Raw genomic sequence first — 17,236 nt, forward strand, 5'->3', positions numbered from 1 at the left:
TTTCGCTGAACTGATCATACCTTTTCGTTGGTTATGTATTTTGACTAATATCTTTAGGACTTAAGCTCTCATAAGAAATTTTCTGAGTTTTCAATACTGGTCAATAATACCTGATTTATCTTTAGGACTTAAGCTCTCATAAGAAATTTTCTGAGTTTTCAATACTGGTCAATAATACCTGATTTTTGTATTTTTTTCTTTTAGCCTGATACACACTTACTTTTATAATGACTTTTTATAATAATTTTCAGAGTTGCTCTGATGTATAATTGCCATCTCACTAGGATTTAGAATAGATTTTGTGACAATTATATTTTCGTTACAATATAATTAGTTATTATCGGGCTATTATTTGAGCGTTTTTGGATGCAATTTTTTAATGCCTTCAATTTTTTAATGTGTACAAAAGCCAATTTTTATCATTATCTTCATTATTTTATAGTTTGGGAAAATACGCAAAAGATCCAATTCAATCTTTTTGAGTCCAATAAAATTAGCCCAAGTGAGAAATATATTTAAGAAATTGAGAAAGTTTCTTTGTTTTAGTTAATCGAGAGTATTCTCAACTGGTCACTGGCTTGCCCTCATTAGTTCTGATGGTCGATAATTCCGCAGTTTTTCCTCTATCTGTAGGCGACCTTGGCATATCAGCATATTTACTATCTTTTATCAGCATAATTACTTCACCAAGTCTATAATTTTTCTTGTAGTATTTTCCAATTATACAAATTCGTCTTCACTAAAAATTGAATAAGAAGATACAATAAAATCCTAAATGGAAATAAGGGCCCAACATGGCCTTTAAACTTCTTAATTGCAGCATTTAAGACTATCATATACGGATATAAAGAAAACATCTCAAGAAAATTTGAGGCCCGAAATAGGAGCGTTAAATGGACCTTTTTCAAAGAGATTAAATGAGACCAAAGCTAACAATTGAAAAACTTGAGTATTCCATAGTTTTTAAGAGTCTTTAAAAGCTACTAATTTTATTGGTTTCAATACGGTGTTAAAAATGTCCGTGTTTATTGTTTATTGCAGAGTTTTGACTTAGTCTCACTTATAAAAAGACCAATTGGAATCCTATGGAGTGACATCATATTTTGCTTTGAGTTTTTCAACTCTACTAAAAAAAAACTGCCATCCTGGGTTGAGACCGAGTGCTTAACGTGTAAAAACCTTAAAGTTTTTGCAACGGATGGTTAGGTTGTAAGAAATTACAAGTTTCTCGCAAATGATGGTTAACTTGTAAGATTTTGCAAGTCGAATGATTAAATTGTTAAAACTTGCAATTCTATGTATAAAAAAGAATACCTTGCTAGTGGAATGGCTAACTTGCAGTTGTCTTGCGATTTCTGTCTCGTTGAGCTCACCTCTTCTTGGTTAAATTAGTTTAAATTTCAGGCATTAACTGTAGAAAACGCATGGGAGTTAGCTGCTGATAACATAAAATAATGTAAACTAAGTTGACAAAACGTTTACTTTTCAATTTTATCAACTCATGAGCTCCTACTCCAATTCAATTAATAAATAGTAGATCTCCGTTCGCTTCTATGTGATTGTTTTTTAAAAAATGTTCCAATATATTATATCCCTTACGATTTTGATTGAAGTTTCGATTCCATATGTCAGCATTTTTATCGAAAAAATTTAGCTACGTTTCGTTTTTATACCTTTCTAATATTTCATAATTTCAATACACGTTTTACCATTTTATATTTTTTTGTTTAAACTTCTGTTTATTTTCATATCTTGCGGCGTTTTTTTTTAAAATTTTTTGCTTCAATATATCCTGTAAGAACTTAAATAATAACAAAAAAGTATAGTCGAATAATTAAATGGTAACAAGTTACTGAGTCAAATGGTTAACTTTCAGGAGCCTTGAAGTCTAATTGTTAATTTATAAGAACATGTAAGTCAAATGGTTTACTAAAAGAGCTTGTTAGTCGAATGATTAACTTGTAGGCGCTTGCAAATTTTGAAGAAAAACACGCAAGAGGATGCATCGCCTAAACTTGTAGGTTCATATAAGTTAACCATTCGAATTCATCCAGGGATACCAAACCTTCTATGCAAGCTGGGACTTGATCGAGGCCTCCACGACAGTGTTGAACTGTGGTCCATGGTAGACTTAGACAGACTTGATATAAGACCAAAGCGAAATGATATATCGGGTATTGAGGTCCTCAAAGCTTTGTTAGGATAACAGAATTTTGTCTGTATGAATTTTAACGAAAAAATAGAGAAAACAAAGAAATTTTCTGAACGTTTGGAGTACTTTGATGACCCTCTGTGCGCCTTAAGTATCGTACGCCACTGCATTGACCCTCAAAAAACTTTGATTTTCTTGCGTTGCCAAACTCTCGTCAGATCCTTTATTAAATCCTGAAAAGAATTTGATGCCCAACAGCGCAAAAAATGAAAATATGATTGGAGTTGTTCTTTCAGAAAAGTCTTCGATTCAAATATCCCTACCCTCATCCCTATCAGGGTTGTGTGTTGACCAATGTCATGACAAGAAAAAGGCATCATGAGTTGGTTTTGTTTTGTCCTCTGAAGATCTTGTTCCAAAAATAAGCGGTGGAAACCCAAAAAACTGCAATAATTTTCAGGAATTCACTCCAGTATAGCACAACTGGACATTACAAGCGTTTCGGAGAAGACAATCCAACATGCTTTGGGTAAGAACAAAATTCAAGGTCTCAAAGAAAATCTAGCTTCTGAAAAAGAAACTCTCCCTTCCGACATCTCTCATTGTCTGTTCGGCATTCAGGAGCATGGTTGTCTGCTCCACTTTTTCTAGCCCCTGGGCTAAATTTTGCACCAAATGTGTTTGAGGTTACAGCATTTTACAAGTTGGATGTTCCTGTCTACAATGCAGACAGTTGGTGCCAGTTGGGTAAAACAGAAATTGCAGGTCATGACAGAATTCGAGAAAAAAAATGTCTGCTTGCTCTTCCGCGAGCCTCATAAAAGTAGTTGATATCAACAGCCTCCAATCACAACCTACAAACCAGAAAGCCAATCACTTGCTGTTTTTGATGTAATTGTTACTTCGTCGCTGCAATACATCTCTCTCACTTTTGCGACTAAAAAGAAACGCACCTGATGCAGCAGATGAACAAACAAAAATTTTGCCTCCAAGAGAACTGCACAAAAAGGGATTCATATTTCTTCCTCAAGAAATCGAAGTACTTGGAGACGTATCTGCTACTTTCAAAAAACACCAAGCAGTTGGATGTGTTTACTGATAGTCGTTCTTTCCCAGCGCAGGGTTTGTCTTTAGCATTCAGTAACTCATACAATTTTTATCATTCACCGCTCTTCGGAGATCAGCAACAATATTTCAGTACAGGCTTCCTTGTTGAGTATTCTCATCTTTAAAAAATTGGCCCATCAGAGTGGAGATCGCTTGATCCAATGTAGGAATAATGACAATTTTTATTCGCCCAAATAGATGGGTTTTTTTTATCCATTGCAGAGATATTCACACCTTTTACATAAACTTTTTGTCACCTAATGTTAATGTAAAAACTGAACAATGAAGGAAAACAAAACAGACAAAAACCAAAAACAGTAGATAGATATAACAATTGTGAACTAATAATTTGGCGTGAAATCAATCGTATGTAAGGTCAAAACACAAGATCCATGGGCTGTCTGAAAAGTAATTTGACTCTTTAAAAAATCATCTGAGTAATAAAAATCTGATAACTTATCTGATATTTGCAATAAAAATCTTCTAACAATAAAAAAAATTTAAAAATGTCTGGTCTGGGAATATGAAAAGATTTTCAGGAGTATTAGGGTTTTGCTGGTTTCATTGTGAATTTTGATAAAATTTAAATAATTATAGGCAGGAATTCAATTTTCAGGCGAGCATCTGAAAAGTGCAAATATGTGATATGTGGCAATTCTTTGAGTGCAAATACTCTGGTAAAAGCCTGAATGGGAAGCATCAATAAGCTTCCATTTTCCGTAATAAAAGAAATTTCTTGCTAATTTTTCGCTCAAAGCCTCACAAAGACCGGTAGAGAAGGCCTAACTTCGTTTCAATTGAGATTCTTGAGTTCTCACACAATTTTAACCTTTTTATCTGAGTGTTGAATAAATTTAAGTTCACCACTATGTTAAGAGGAGAAAATATGTAATTTCATCGCATTCACCGCCTATCTTACATAGCTTGGACACTTCTTTTTCAAAGCGGTGCATTTATGTAATTTCAACAATAAATTCAGTGTTAAAATTATGTAATTTAACCGCTACCAAGCGATAAAGGATTTCGCATCGCATTCACCGCTGATTTATGTAATTTCACCGCATTCACCGCCTATCTTACATAGCTTGGACACTTCTTTTTCAAAGCGGTGCATTTATGTAATTTCAACAATAAATTCAGTGTTAAAATTATGTAATTTAACCGCTACCAAGCGATAAAGGATTTCGCATCGCATTCACCGCTGATTTATGTAATTTCACCGCATTCACCGCCTATCTTACATAGCTTGGACACTTCTTTTTCAAAGCGGTGCATTTATGTAATTTCAACAATAAATTCAGTGTTAAAATTATGTAATTTAACCACTACCAAGCGATAAAGGATTTCGCATCGCATTCACCGCTGATTTATGTAATTTCACCGCATTCACCGCCTATCTTAAATAAATTTGCGGTGACACCCCGACCCGGATTATAATCCCTAATAAATATTTTACGTTTCTTATCAACTGAGAGAAGGAAATGCTTTAGATATAATACGAAATATTCGCGTATCCACATAACTAATGCATCTTCTAAAACTCGTCGAAGAAATAATTTCTCTCAATGGACTTCTCAGACGAAGGTAATCCGGTATTTTGGAAGGACGTAATTTAAGGCTTTACAATAAGCAGTGGTTTCCTCTAAAGGAAAAGAAAGGTGCAATTGCCACCAGGGTTGAGGTGTCAACGCCATTCAACGCAAAATTATGTAAGATAAGCGGTGAATGCGGAAAATTTTGTAAGATAAGCGGTGAATTACATAAATCAGGCGGTGAATGTGGTGAAAAACATTTTGTCGCCTGGTAGCGGTGAAATTACTGAATTTCACCGCTGAATTTAGCGGTAAAATTACATAAATTCACCGCTTTGAAAAAAATTGTCCCAATTATGTAAGATAAGCGGATAACGCGACGAAATTACATAAAAACACCTCTTACCTTAGTGGTGAAATTACATTGTCCAAATTATGCGGATAATGCGACAAAATTACATAAAAACACCTCTTACCTTAGTGGTGAAATTACATAAACTAAACACTTAAAAAAGTGTTAAAATTGTGTGAGATCAGCAGTCAATGCGATGAAATTACACAAATTCATCGCTTAACTTAGTGGTGAAATAACATAAATTCACCGCTTAGAAAACGCTACGATTTATCTATTTTTCAACGAAGTTAGGATACACTTTAGGGGGTGAGAGGTTCGAATCCATGCAAGGACGATAAATTGTAGTAACCGGTGAAATGTAATTTTTGAAAGTTCGCCGCTTACTCTAGCGGTGAACTTACATAATTTCACCGCACTCACACCATTTCATCGCAAAATTATGCACGAAATTTGCGGTGAAAAAACCAACATTTCAACGCTTATCTTACATGTTTTTCCTATTTTTTTCTCGACCCGGGCATGAAATGCTTTATCTCTGCTCTTTTCCCTATTTGTTATAATACACGACAACAACAGGAAACAACGAACGCTTCCTTTTTAAAAATAAAATGATCGATTTTTTCCCAGTTTGTTTTCTTAATTCGCATCCGGAGCCTGGAAAAAATGTGGTTAGTTGCGATAAGAGAAAGGTTTCCCGGATTTTTATTGCAGTCTAAGATGTCGATTCGACGCTCTGCCAACTTCAAAAGGCATGATACAATCTTTACTAGTTTATACACTATAAAATTGGACCCTGAAAGATTTCACATGGTAAAAATTTTTGATCATGTTATTTTAATTGCCCATGAAATCAGTGCAAACGGGATAATGGGTGTGACACACCAATCGTGCGCGAAAACCGTTGAAATTTTATAGATTCGTGCGAGCGCAAAGCAAGTCAATTTGAAAATTTATTGATCTGCAATGTATTTTAACAAATGTATGCTATGTTTGACGGTTTTTTACAGCAATTTTAGTTATAGGTCTGAATTATTCTCCAATTTCGGAGAAAATTTACCTGAATAGAACCAGAAATCACAAATGATGCCCAAAACTGATTTAATCAAATTGAGGTTTGGATATCTTTGTACCAAGCTAAATGTAATTTACACGTTAACACTTTTTGAAAATCTCCTCTTTTCCTAAGCAATAGAGATTACCGAGTGCGAACAATATCAAAACAACATTTAGGAGAATTAGTAGGTAGTATATAAATCAAAATGGCGTATAGACGGCGTTTCATCTTGATTGCAAGCATCCAATAAAAAAACTCAAGGACAGACTTTTTTGTTTTTTTTTTAAATATCTTTCTTTTACATTTTACTTTTATGTTGTTATATTTTAATTCATTATACCTCAATAGATTTTACAGACGTTAATATAAAAAAATTGCTGTATAAACACTTTTGACATAGAACAAAAATGGAAACGGAATTTACTTTGGCCAAAAAGTGCAAAAAACAGGAAAAAATGGAGTTTTTCATTTTCTCCTGCCATTAACAGTTTTTTAACTGTTTATGCGAACAGGAAACCTTCGAAGCTTTTTTTACATCTAGAACTAACCCGGAGTTTAGTTCGAGAGCATTTCATTGCTCTTTCAAGGAAAATGAAAGCCATACAGTGTTTGGCGGTTTTCATGTCTTGTGCTAAAAAATACAATTCTCCTTTTCTCTGAGTTGAGATGATTATGGACTACCCTTTATCTGGGCAGGGCTGATATATACCCGCTTTCCATCTGCGTTAGGTTGGTTAATAACTGCCCTCCGTCTAGTTTGTGCCAATTAACAACTGACCTCATCAGGGCTGATTATCATATGCCTCCTATGAGGGCTGATTGATTAATTGTCAGCAGAGTAAGAAGGACAATTTAAAATAACTCTAGATTACACCTAATATTTCAATTTTTAATATATTATCTTATATTATTATTTAATATATAATAGAATATAGCATAATATATTGTAATTTATTATATTATAGAAAAAAAACTTTTTAGATTTCTAGTCATTGGTAGATTGCTAGTCATGGGAATAAACGTATACACTACAAAGGTCCTGGGAATTGAAATCCAGCGAAAACAGCAACATTTTTGGATTTACGAAAAGCATTTGACATGGAACATTTTTGGATTTACGAAAAGCTTTTGATAAAGCAACAATTTTGGATTTACGAAAAGCTTTTGATACTGTGAATCATAAGCACCTGTGATCTGGGCTTCAGAGGACTGGTACAAGAACTGATGTCTTCCTAACTATCAAACAGAAGTCAGGAAGACAGGAGTTATAATAGGTAATCAACTATCATCATGATAAACTGAAGTTGGAGATCCACAGAGATCAGTTCTGAAGCCTCTACTTTCCATTTTATGTATAATTGAGATCACTCAATTTTTCAATGGTCTTGACATTAAAATGTTTTCCGATTCACACAGTTCTTCTGCAGAATGAAATGAACAAAAATAAACATTATCAGGAACGCGTAAACGACGTTGTCGGTTGGTTGAATCACGAATCCCTGACAAGCAATTGTAAGAAAAAAAGTTGAATTTATTTTTAGTATAAGTAACAGTAGTAATGAAGCTACCATTCCACCTACAATATATATGATGAAACTTTTGAACGAAAACCTTATTGTAAAGTACCTTGTAGTTTTTATTGACAACTATTTGAAAGTTATCAAGCATGTTCAAAACATAATTGAAAAGTTGAAAAATTTTATGGCGCTTTTAATGTTCGTTTTATGTTCGTGAATAAATTGCTGCCCTTTTCACAGTTATTGTTTTGATGTAAGATTTATGTAATACCGATTGTTCGATATGATGTCTTTTTCATGGCACAGCGTGAATAACAGCCCTGGAGTCCCTGGAATCTTAACGGAATCATTTGGTTAGTTATATGCAGTTTGAGAATACTCGATTCAACTCGTACTGTGAGAGAACGCAATCAGAATCAAACCATAAAAGAACTGCTTTTGAAACAAAACGTGAATTTATTAGTTATTGTTTTGAGAAATGAGAGCCCGATTGAGGAAATTTAATCAATAATAACTGGTGTTGAACTTGAGAAGCTATCAAAATCGAGAAGTAAATAGGGAACCAGCAAACCATCTAATAACGCAACCGGCTGTAGTTCTAAATCTATTGGCGTAAAGGTAAATATTTTACTCAACGTCATCTTAAGTAGAATCCCAACTTTGCAAAATGTATAAAAGCAAAAAACATAAACAAACTAGAAAAATTTATCTCAGTTTATCTCTATGTGTGTCTAATGTTACATTCAATTATTGATCTTTATTTCTTTAAGCTTTTTGTTGTTTTTTAATTCCACTGTTTGTCAAACAGGGGAATTTTGCTAAATTTTTAGAACAGTTTCTGGCCAAGTGCCTTTAAACTGCTTCAAGGCATCACAAGACTAGGCTTCTTTGAATTCTATTGATGACCTGTTGGAACCGAGTGATGTGTGTGGATCACATGTCCTTAGCTTCTGAAAACCAATTTAATAAATTAAATCAAGATCACAACTTGCCAGTGTCATCTAAAAACGTTTCCCGTCTCCCCTACATCAATTTACGCGGTGTGTAATCTGTCTTGGATACTAGCTGGCACATATAAAAGTACATAATCTATAAAAAAAACAAATTTATTATTCCACCTTCTGAGGTAATTGCGGATTACACAATGTATCCTGAGACATTACACCTGAAGCTACTTGGTGGAATCGAGAATTGATGGTCTCCCGTTGCTGGGTTAAGCAGCCAGGATTTCTTCGGGATCAAAAACTTAACCAGATGATTGAAAACTGTCGACATATATCTCGTTTAATTGTTTTCCTCCTGGCTCCCAGTCTCAATATTACCGTTTGAAAAAAAAATATTGTTTATCTTCTCTGAAATGTATCAGAGATGAATGCTATATCCAAGGAACTATCTTCGCTGATGTTTGGTGCAGTTTGATGACTAGTTTAAATATGCAAAGATTACAAAATTATGTTTCTCTCGCGTTTGTTTCAGATGCTTTTGATATTAAGTTTTGATTGACAGTTTCCTTTTTGAAATAATTCAGGCTAGTAGAATGCCGTTGTATTTTGAACTCAACGTACAGTGTCACGCTAACGAAAGCACAAAAATTGTGATTAAAGCTGTCCCATTTATCGGATTGAGAATAGTAATCAAGTTGAATATTTTAATTGTTTAGTTGTGGTCTGCTCAGCGCAGGTTGCAGCTAAACAAATAAAAGATTCAACTATACTCTTCATTAAAGGACTCCTTTGATCCCAATTTGCGTGCTTTTCATTGCCGCGACAATATACGTTTAGTTGAAAAGACAACAACATACTGCTAACGGCACGCTCGCATCAAATAATTCAATTAATGTGGGCGACATTTAGTTCTACTGAAGGGATTTGATAACTAATGCCCCTCAGATGGAGGGCAAATATTCGGCTTAAAATGGCTGAAAAATGGCTGAAAACGGCCCATAACTACCTGAAAACTCATTAATACAGCCTACTCTGAACCCCCGGGTTGCTAATTGATAGTACTGAATGGGTTTCGGGTGGTCTCAAAGCAGCCCGGGAAAGTGGCTAAAAATTAAATCAGAAAACGTGGCACGTGACGAAAATTTTCGAAATTCGAAAATTGCACTCAAAACTTTTTGAAAAGTTGGTTGTTATTTGGGAATCAATTCCCAAGTGTTATCCAAGTCTTGGTTAAGACATGCCAGACTTGTAAGACTTGTATTTAGACTTGTCCAGTACTGGGAAACGAAATAGGACTTGGAATTAGGCTTGAACAGTACTGATATAGACCTGGAGTTCGGTCCGGGCATTCAATAAACAGCCCTTCACAGGTGGAGGTCATCAAACATTTAGACCAGCTCGGATGGAGTGTTTTTGACAATTAGCCTTGCATTATTGAGGGCATTCTACTCAGATGGAGGGCATTCGAAAATTAGCCCTACTCAGATGCAGGGCATTCATTAACTGCGCTGGCTCACTTGGAGGACGTTCAATAATAAGTCTTCCTCAGTAGGAGGTTTTTCAATAATTAGCCCTGCTCAGATGGAGAGCATTCGATAACTAGTCTTGCTCGAACGAAATGCTTTCGTTATTTAGCCTTGCTTGATGGAGAACGCTCAATAATCAGCCATGCTAAAATGGACGGCATTCATTAATTATCCATGCTCAGATGAGTATTAAGTAATTAGCCCTCCACAGATGAAGTGCATTCAATAATAAGTCATGCTCATATGGAGGGCATTAAATAATTAGCCTGGCTCAGATTGAGGGTATTGAGTAGATGGCTCTGCATGCCAGAGCGCCAACTTGTTCCCAATTAGAGCTCAGATAAAAGGCAGATTCAGGGTATTCAATCACTAGGGTGGCTCACATAGAGGGCATTCAAAAATTAGCCATCCTCAGATGGAGGTTCTTCAATAATTAGCCCTGCTCAGATGGAGAGCATTCGATAAATAGTCTTGCTCGAATGGAATGCTTTCGTTAATTAGCCTTGCTTGATGGAGAAAACTCAAAAATCAGCCATGATCAGGGTCATTCAATAAATATACCTGCTCAGGTGGGGATATATTAAGTAATTAACCTTGCTCAGATGGAGGGCCTTCGATATTAACTCATGCTCAGATGGAGGACATTAATTAATTAGTCTTGTTCAGATGGAGGGCAGCGGGTAGATGACTCTGCATGGCATAGAGCCATTTGCTCTAAATTAGTGCCCGAAAAAAGGCAGATGGATTGATAATGCTCTCTTCTTTATCGCAATCTATTCATCCTAAAGTGTGACTTGAGTATAATAAGGGTCACGTCTTATCAGAATTATCACCTTGAAAGATCAAACTTTGGATCTCTTCCGTTTGTGCCCTCCCCTCCCCCCAGCTTAGTGGGTGCATATTATTTGCAACCCCCAGACGCATGTGCTATATTTTTGTGCTATAATTGTTCGTGCTCCGTAACAGGGGCGCATAAGGTACGGGGTAGTGCACAAACGAAAAAGATCCCAAAATTTCTTGTGATTAAGCACCGGTGTTATAAAAAAAATTATAGTCAAAGATTTTTGAGTTAAAAGTTGAGGTGATTGTCATATTGGAGATAATCGTCACACGCTGGAAAATTTTAATATATGCATATTCGACTTCAATTGAATTTGCGCCCTTGAATTAACAAAATTTCAAGCAATTCGTAATTCTAGATTGATCAAAATTGTCGAATTAAATTTCAGCAGCAAGATTTAAATTTTGATAGAATTGTTGATTTACCATTTAATTTGTGGCAAAGGCTGATTGATTTTTGTTATAATTATTTTTTGAAATTATTACTTTTGGCAGGTTGAAATGAATGGTTATGAGATTCTGAGAAGTGCATATTTTTCCTAGCGAAAATTCCTTTGTCCTATAATTCCTTTTCAGTTCGAGCGAAAACAGTTTTTGCATCCAATTTAACTGGAACGTAGAACAACTACTGCAACTTTTTCGCTTTTATTCAGCTAGGCTTTCTTTTTTTAGGTGGATCCAGATAAATTTTTCAGCCCAAAATATTGTAAGAGATGGGGTGGGCTGTAAAGTAACCGCACTTACAGAACACGTTACAGCACTTTGCATACCTACACTTTCGATACCATTAAACACCTCAATTTAACCGATCAACTAAGATTTGTGTTACAGATGCATCGCTATCTCGTGTTAGTTAAAGCTAGCGTTTATCTTTATTAATTGTTTTTGATATCCATGAGGCGTTATGTCAAAGAATTTTAGCAAGTGAGAGTAAAGTTTATGCTTTGCAATCGCAAGTGTAACACTTTTTTGTCTGCCTTTGTGAGTCAGCCATGAGAGCTCTCATGACTGAGGTCCCAGACCAAAAGTTGATATGTCGGGATCAAAATGAACGCACAAGAGAGGTGTCGTGCATTCAAAAAAGCACGATCTGGAAACACGAATGAACGCTCGATAATCTGGACATACGCAACTTTGAATGCACGACAGTCTGGACATAGGTAACTTTGAATGCATCATAGACTGGACATCGGCTAACTTGAACGCACGAAAGTTTGGACCTATGCACGAAAGTCTTTGAACGAACGAAAGTCTGAACAAATTAACTCTGGAGCGCACAAAACTTTCTTGAAACAAGAATGCCAAAAACTGATGAGCCCGTGTTTGACTAAACACACTCTTAATTGAGTGCTCACTCAAATGGAAACTTTCTACGAGGAAAAACTAACTCCTTTGAGATCAACAATTTGATTTGCAATGGAAAAATTTACATCTAGATTTATAGATCATTTCTGAAGTAGCAAAACAAAATCAATATTTAATTACTGGTTGGCTGGCACCCCCTTGAATGAATATTTTCATCGAGCACCTTTTATTAATTTAAAATATACAAGCTGATTGGGCACTTCGTCGCAACCATCACCCTAAGATATCTGTACTTGAAATGATGCATTATCAAAATGTTTTCTATTTTTTATTTGAATAATAATGGCGATAAGTCTGGACATAAACGCACGAAAGTCTGGACATAGGTGTTTGGAACACACGAAAGTCTCGTTATATTTAATTTTGAGCACAGGGAACTCTGGACATAGGTAAGTTCGGTCTGAGTCTAAACATAGACATGTTTTGTCTGGGACGGTCTGGACATATGGACTCATTTTTTTGGTAAGTGGTCATACCTATCGGCTCTGTGAAATATGTAGAAGTAGTCTTGGTCATAGACAGCTACACTGGCTGGTTGTCCTATCACCCCACCAGTCCAGTCAATTTGAAAATCTTCATCTCTAACAACTGATGGCATTGGCTTCCAACTAGTAGTGTCTGCTCTCTTGTACGCTGACTTAGACGCAGAAGAGCCATAAGATTGTGACAGAATGCTTCGCAACCACTTTTCCCAAGTTGTCTCTATGTTTGTCTAGAAAAGATAAAAAAAATACTGGCAGTTTTTCAAAATAAGCGGCGAGTAAATTTTCCGGTTGAAATCCGTTCATAAAACAGAGGCGAGAGCATTTCAAACTGAATTTGAGTTTTTTTTTCTCTAGTGATAAATTATGGCAATATAAAGATAATGAGAATGTTGCTCTCATGTATTGTAAAAGAAGAAACTGATCAGTGTGATCAACTCGAGTGATGCACGGATTAAGAGAGTTAAGATGTATTTCAAAACGATTTTCCTTACTAAAACTCGTTACAATTGGCCATATCCCGAAAGTTGCCAATTTGCGCATGATAAATTATTGAGTTCTATTGGTTTGCCAACCAGGATTATTTTTTAAATATAAATTGTATGATATGCAGTTTTATCCCGAGAAAAAAAAACCAAATCATTTCCAGTAAAAAGTTCATGACCAGGCCCAAAATCATCCATAGTTACAGATGAGTTTAAAATCTAGGATAAATTTTTGCAGTCGTGCGCGGGAATATGCTACTTGCACGATTTGAATTTGCCCAATACTAGGAATTCAACCAAAGTTCTAGTCCTAGGTTGAGGTGCCATCCGGAAGTTACCTCTGATCAAACGGTGCCAGACAACCTCTGATTAGACCATCCCAGACCAAATTGTCCGCTGGTCCGACTGAAGTGCGCTTGAAACACCGTTTGCGCTCGAAAAGCACTCGCATTTGTTTCTGACCAGACCTTGCCAGACCAAAATGAACCCTGATTAGACCCAAATTAGACTATTGTCCAGACCATTGATCAAAAATGGCCCCGACCAAAACCTGATCATTGTCCAGACGATGTTGCGCTCAAAATTAATTCTGATCAGACTATTGTGCCTCTGATCAGACTCAATTGTGTTCGAAATAGTCTGATCAGTGAATGGTTTTCATTTCATAATAATTGGTGTTTGCAATATTAAAAACAAACTAAATTGGTGTTTGCTAAGGAAAAAATTTATTTAGGCTAACATTAGTTCATTTGTCTGACTCAATGGACGAATTTAGGCAGCTTTCTACAAGAAAAGTCGAGGTCTACAGTTAATCAAAACTTCCTTTTTAGGAGACCGTCATTTGCTGTCAGCTGGACCCCTTTGGTTCTGATCATAGCCGTCAAACTCCAGATGTGTCTCTGATCTGAATAAAGATTTTTGTCACCTCTTGGCAGAACCAACATCTCACAGTAAAAAATACAAAAACTCGAAAGACAAAAATGCACTCGGAATGTTCTCTAATCACTCATTAGACCCAATTGCGCTCAAAGTCTTTTCTGATCAGCCCAATATGCGCTTGAATCCGCCCCAGATAAGACTTACCCAGAGGGAAATGACCTCTGATCAGACCATTATCATCCGGAAGTGACCTTTGATCAGACAATCCCCAGAACAAAGTGAACTCTGGTCACACTATTGTGCGCTCGAACAAAATCTCAGACCCTGTAATTTGGTCTGGAAAAACACCGTGTCCGTTGGAAATGAGACCGATCAGAGGTCGCTTCCGTCTGGCACCTCAGACTCGAGAGTTTTTAACCGGCGCTATTATAAACTGGACATTGCCTCCAAAATTGAACCCCTTTTGACTCAACTTAGAAGTAAAATTGTACTCTTACAGGAGGCCCAGTGAAACCACAACAGATTTTATTTTGTGGCGTATTTTGTGGTATTTTGAAAAATAACGCAAAGACCTGTTCGATAAAGTTGGAATAAGTTTTAGGCTTAACAAAAATTTTAAGATATCATCCTGAGTGTTTCTACGAAATCATGCAAGTTCTGGCGTAATAACTCGTGGTCGTTTCAAAAAGGACTCTTTTCCTTTTCTTCATAATTCTATGTTTTTATTACTGAGCTGAATTTTTACTTTCACATAATAACTAGAGAACTGAGTTCTGAATCAGTACATATGAAGTCCATTTGTACGCATTTAGGAGAAGACAAATTCAGAAAATCTTTTCATATCACTTTTTGTACTTGAGGGATTAAAACTTGATTTGTACCATGATCAGACAAAATTTGTGTGCAGTTGAAACTTTTGATCGTACCAAAAGAGACTGAGTATGGAAAAATTGCATGAAAACTCGCGTCCCAAGATGTAAGGACGTTATCAGAATTGTGTGGACGATCGGTTGTGTGTACCAGAATATCTGGTTCTAGTGTTTCGCACCCCCAATCCGGAGCGCATTTTGCATAATATACTATTACAAACTGAATAGATCCCTGGGATGGGGTTCAAAACTGAATGGTGTTTTTTTGGAGTCTGGATGATTCCTGATTAAAGAAATCATCTAGTTTTGTCACAATTTCCGTTGTTTCGCTTCCAAGTGAGATATAGTCATTATGAAAGACGTAAAAGTAGGATAAATTGAGCGAAAAAATTGAATAGTTGGACTGAAAACTTTTTATGGACTAAATATTTTTTATTGTTTATTGTAATTATCATATTAAATTCCGAGTGTTCAGCTTTATTCTGAGCACTTTTTCTGGTATATTTTTCTATTAAGAAGTTAAGCCGCAGTGTATTGTTTTGATCTGTAGTTCAGAAAATAAATCAGAGAATCTAGGTTATACTGATTTTTTACTCTGATCAAAATAATTTCTGACGTGATCAAGATACTTGACAGATTAAATTACAGAACAAGATTTAGTATGATTTAGCTTTAAAAAATGTGAGTTCAGTGCGGGACCTGATATTTCAGGGCTATGCTGACACTCTCATTAGAAAAAAATTTAAAATTGAAAAACACGTTTCACGCTTCATAATGATTTTTTTCTTTCGTAGCATAAACACAAAAAGGTCGAATTGACACATTTAAGAAGTGAATAAAATTGTTTAGTTTAGTAGTTTTTTTTCCAATTTTTCTGAGAAAGTAAGTAAAGCCTGCAATTCACGCCAGCGGAATTTAAGTTATGAGCTGAGGCGAATTCTGAGCCATCAGCAAAAGTTTTTTGTTAAGATATCAAAATCTTGAATCTAAAATAAACAACACCTCATTCCTGGGTCGAGGTTTTGTCAAAAAATATTGTAAGATTAGCGGTGAATAGCGGTGAAAAAAATTTTCACCGCAAAGCGCCCGCATCCTTTGTAAGATTTGTAAGATTTGCGGTTTTTAGCGGTGAAACATTTTTTTGCACTGCATTCACCGGACTTCTTACAAGAAAGAATCTGCTGTACACGGGTTCGAACCACTCACCTCATGCGTGTCACCAACTTCTCATTCCACTCCGCCATCTGTCACTTACTTGTGAATTTAAGATAAGCGTTTGAAATTAGCGGTGAACATTTGTAAGGTTTGCGATTTTAGCGATGAAAAATTTTTTTTCACCGCATTCTGCTGGTAGCGGTTAAAAATTATTTTTTACCGATTTCTGGTGATAGCGCTGAAATTTTTTTTTCGCCGCATTCTGCTGGTAGCGGTAAAAATTATTTTTTACCGCATTCTGCTGATAGCGCTGAAAACTTTTTTTTCACCGCATTCTGCTGGTGGTGGTGAAAAATTTTCTTTCACCACTTAAGCGGTGAAAAAAACATTTTTCACCGCTTAAATATTCTTTGGCACCGCATTCATCGCATTGAGCGCAAATCTTACATTTTTACTCAAATTCACCTCAAATCTTACATCTTTTAGCGATTTTTAGCGGTGACATCTCGACCCGGGTTGAATTGAAAGTGGCCGATCGGCTCGGCTAAGCTAGACTGCGCGATAACAAAAACGTAGCGAAGTGGCACGAATACTGAGATCTTCAATAATTTGACAGGTTACCAAAAAGCCACAAAACCAAATGTAACCATGAATTGAAGAATTAAAATTACACGAACGACCATGACTAATTAAAAAAAAACATAGCTAAAAATGCATGTAAAAGTTACACATTGAAAATTTCTCTGCAACTATGTAAAAGTTTTAAATCATTTTGAGGGTATTTTAAGTTCACGTCTACAATTTCACATCTTATTGGGGTTCATTTTAGCTAAGAAATCGCATTATAATAAAACTTTACGAAAGTTGTTTATTTATAGAATAAAAATTCTTCGTCGGATTAAATCCTCTTTTCTACTCGTTACCAGCATCAATGCGAAGCAATCGTCATAAAACACTCAATTTCTTGTCGACTA

At 35.7% G+C, this 17,236-nt stretch overlaps 1 protein-coding gene across 1 annotated transcript in view; it reads right to left on the reverse strand.

Annotated features, from left to right (window-relative positions):
* Window positions 1-17,236, reverse strand: part of LOC142354758 (peptidylglycine alpha-amidating monooxygenase-like) — a 40,427-nt gene that overhangs the window by 20,697 nt on the left and 2,494 nt on the right. Inside the window, exon 2 of the mRNA XM_075407140.1 lies at window positions 12,869-13,104. Within this exon, the coding sequence (XP_075263255.1) occupies window positions 12,869-13,104 (236 nt within the window). The remainder of the gene's footprint in view (window positions 1-12,868; window positions 13,105-17,236) is intronic.

Source organism: Convolutriloba macropyga, chromosome 15 (assembly GCF_964194025.1).
Source record: "Convolutriloba macropyga chromosome 15, txConMacr16.3, whole genome shotgun sequence".
NCBI classification, from domain to species: domain Eukaryota; kingdom Metazoa; phylum Xenacoelomorpha; order Acoela; family Convolutidae; genus Convolutriloba; species Convolutriloba macropyga.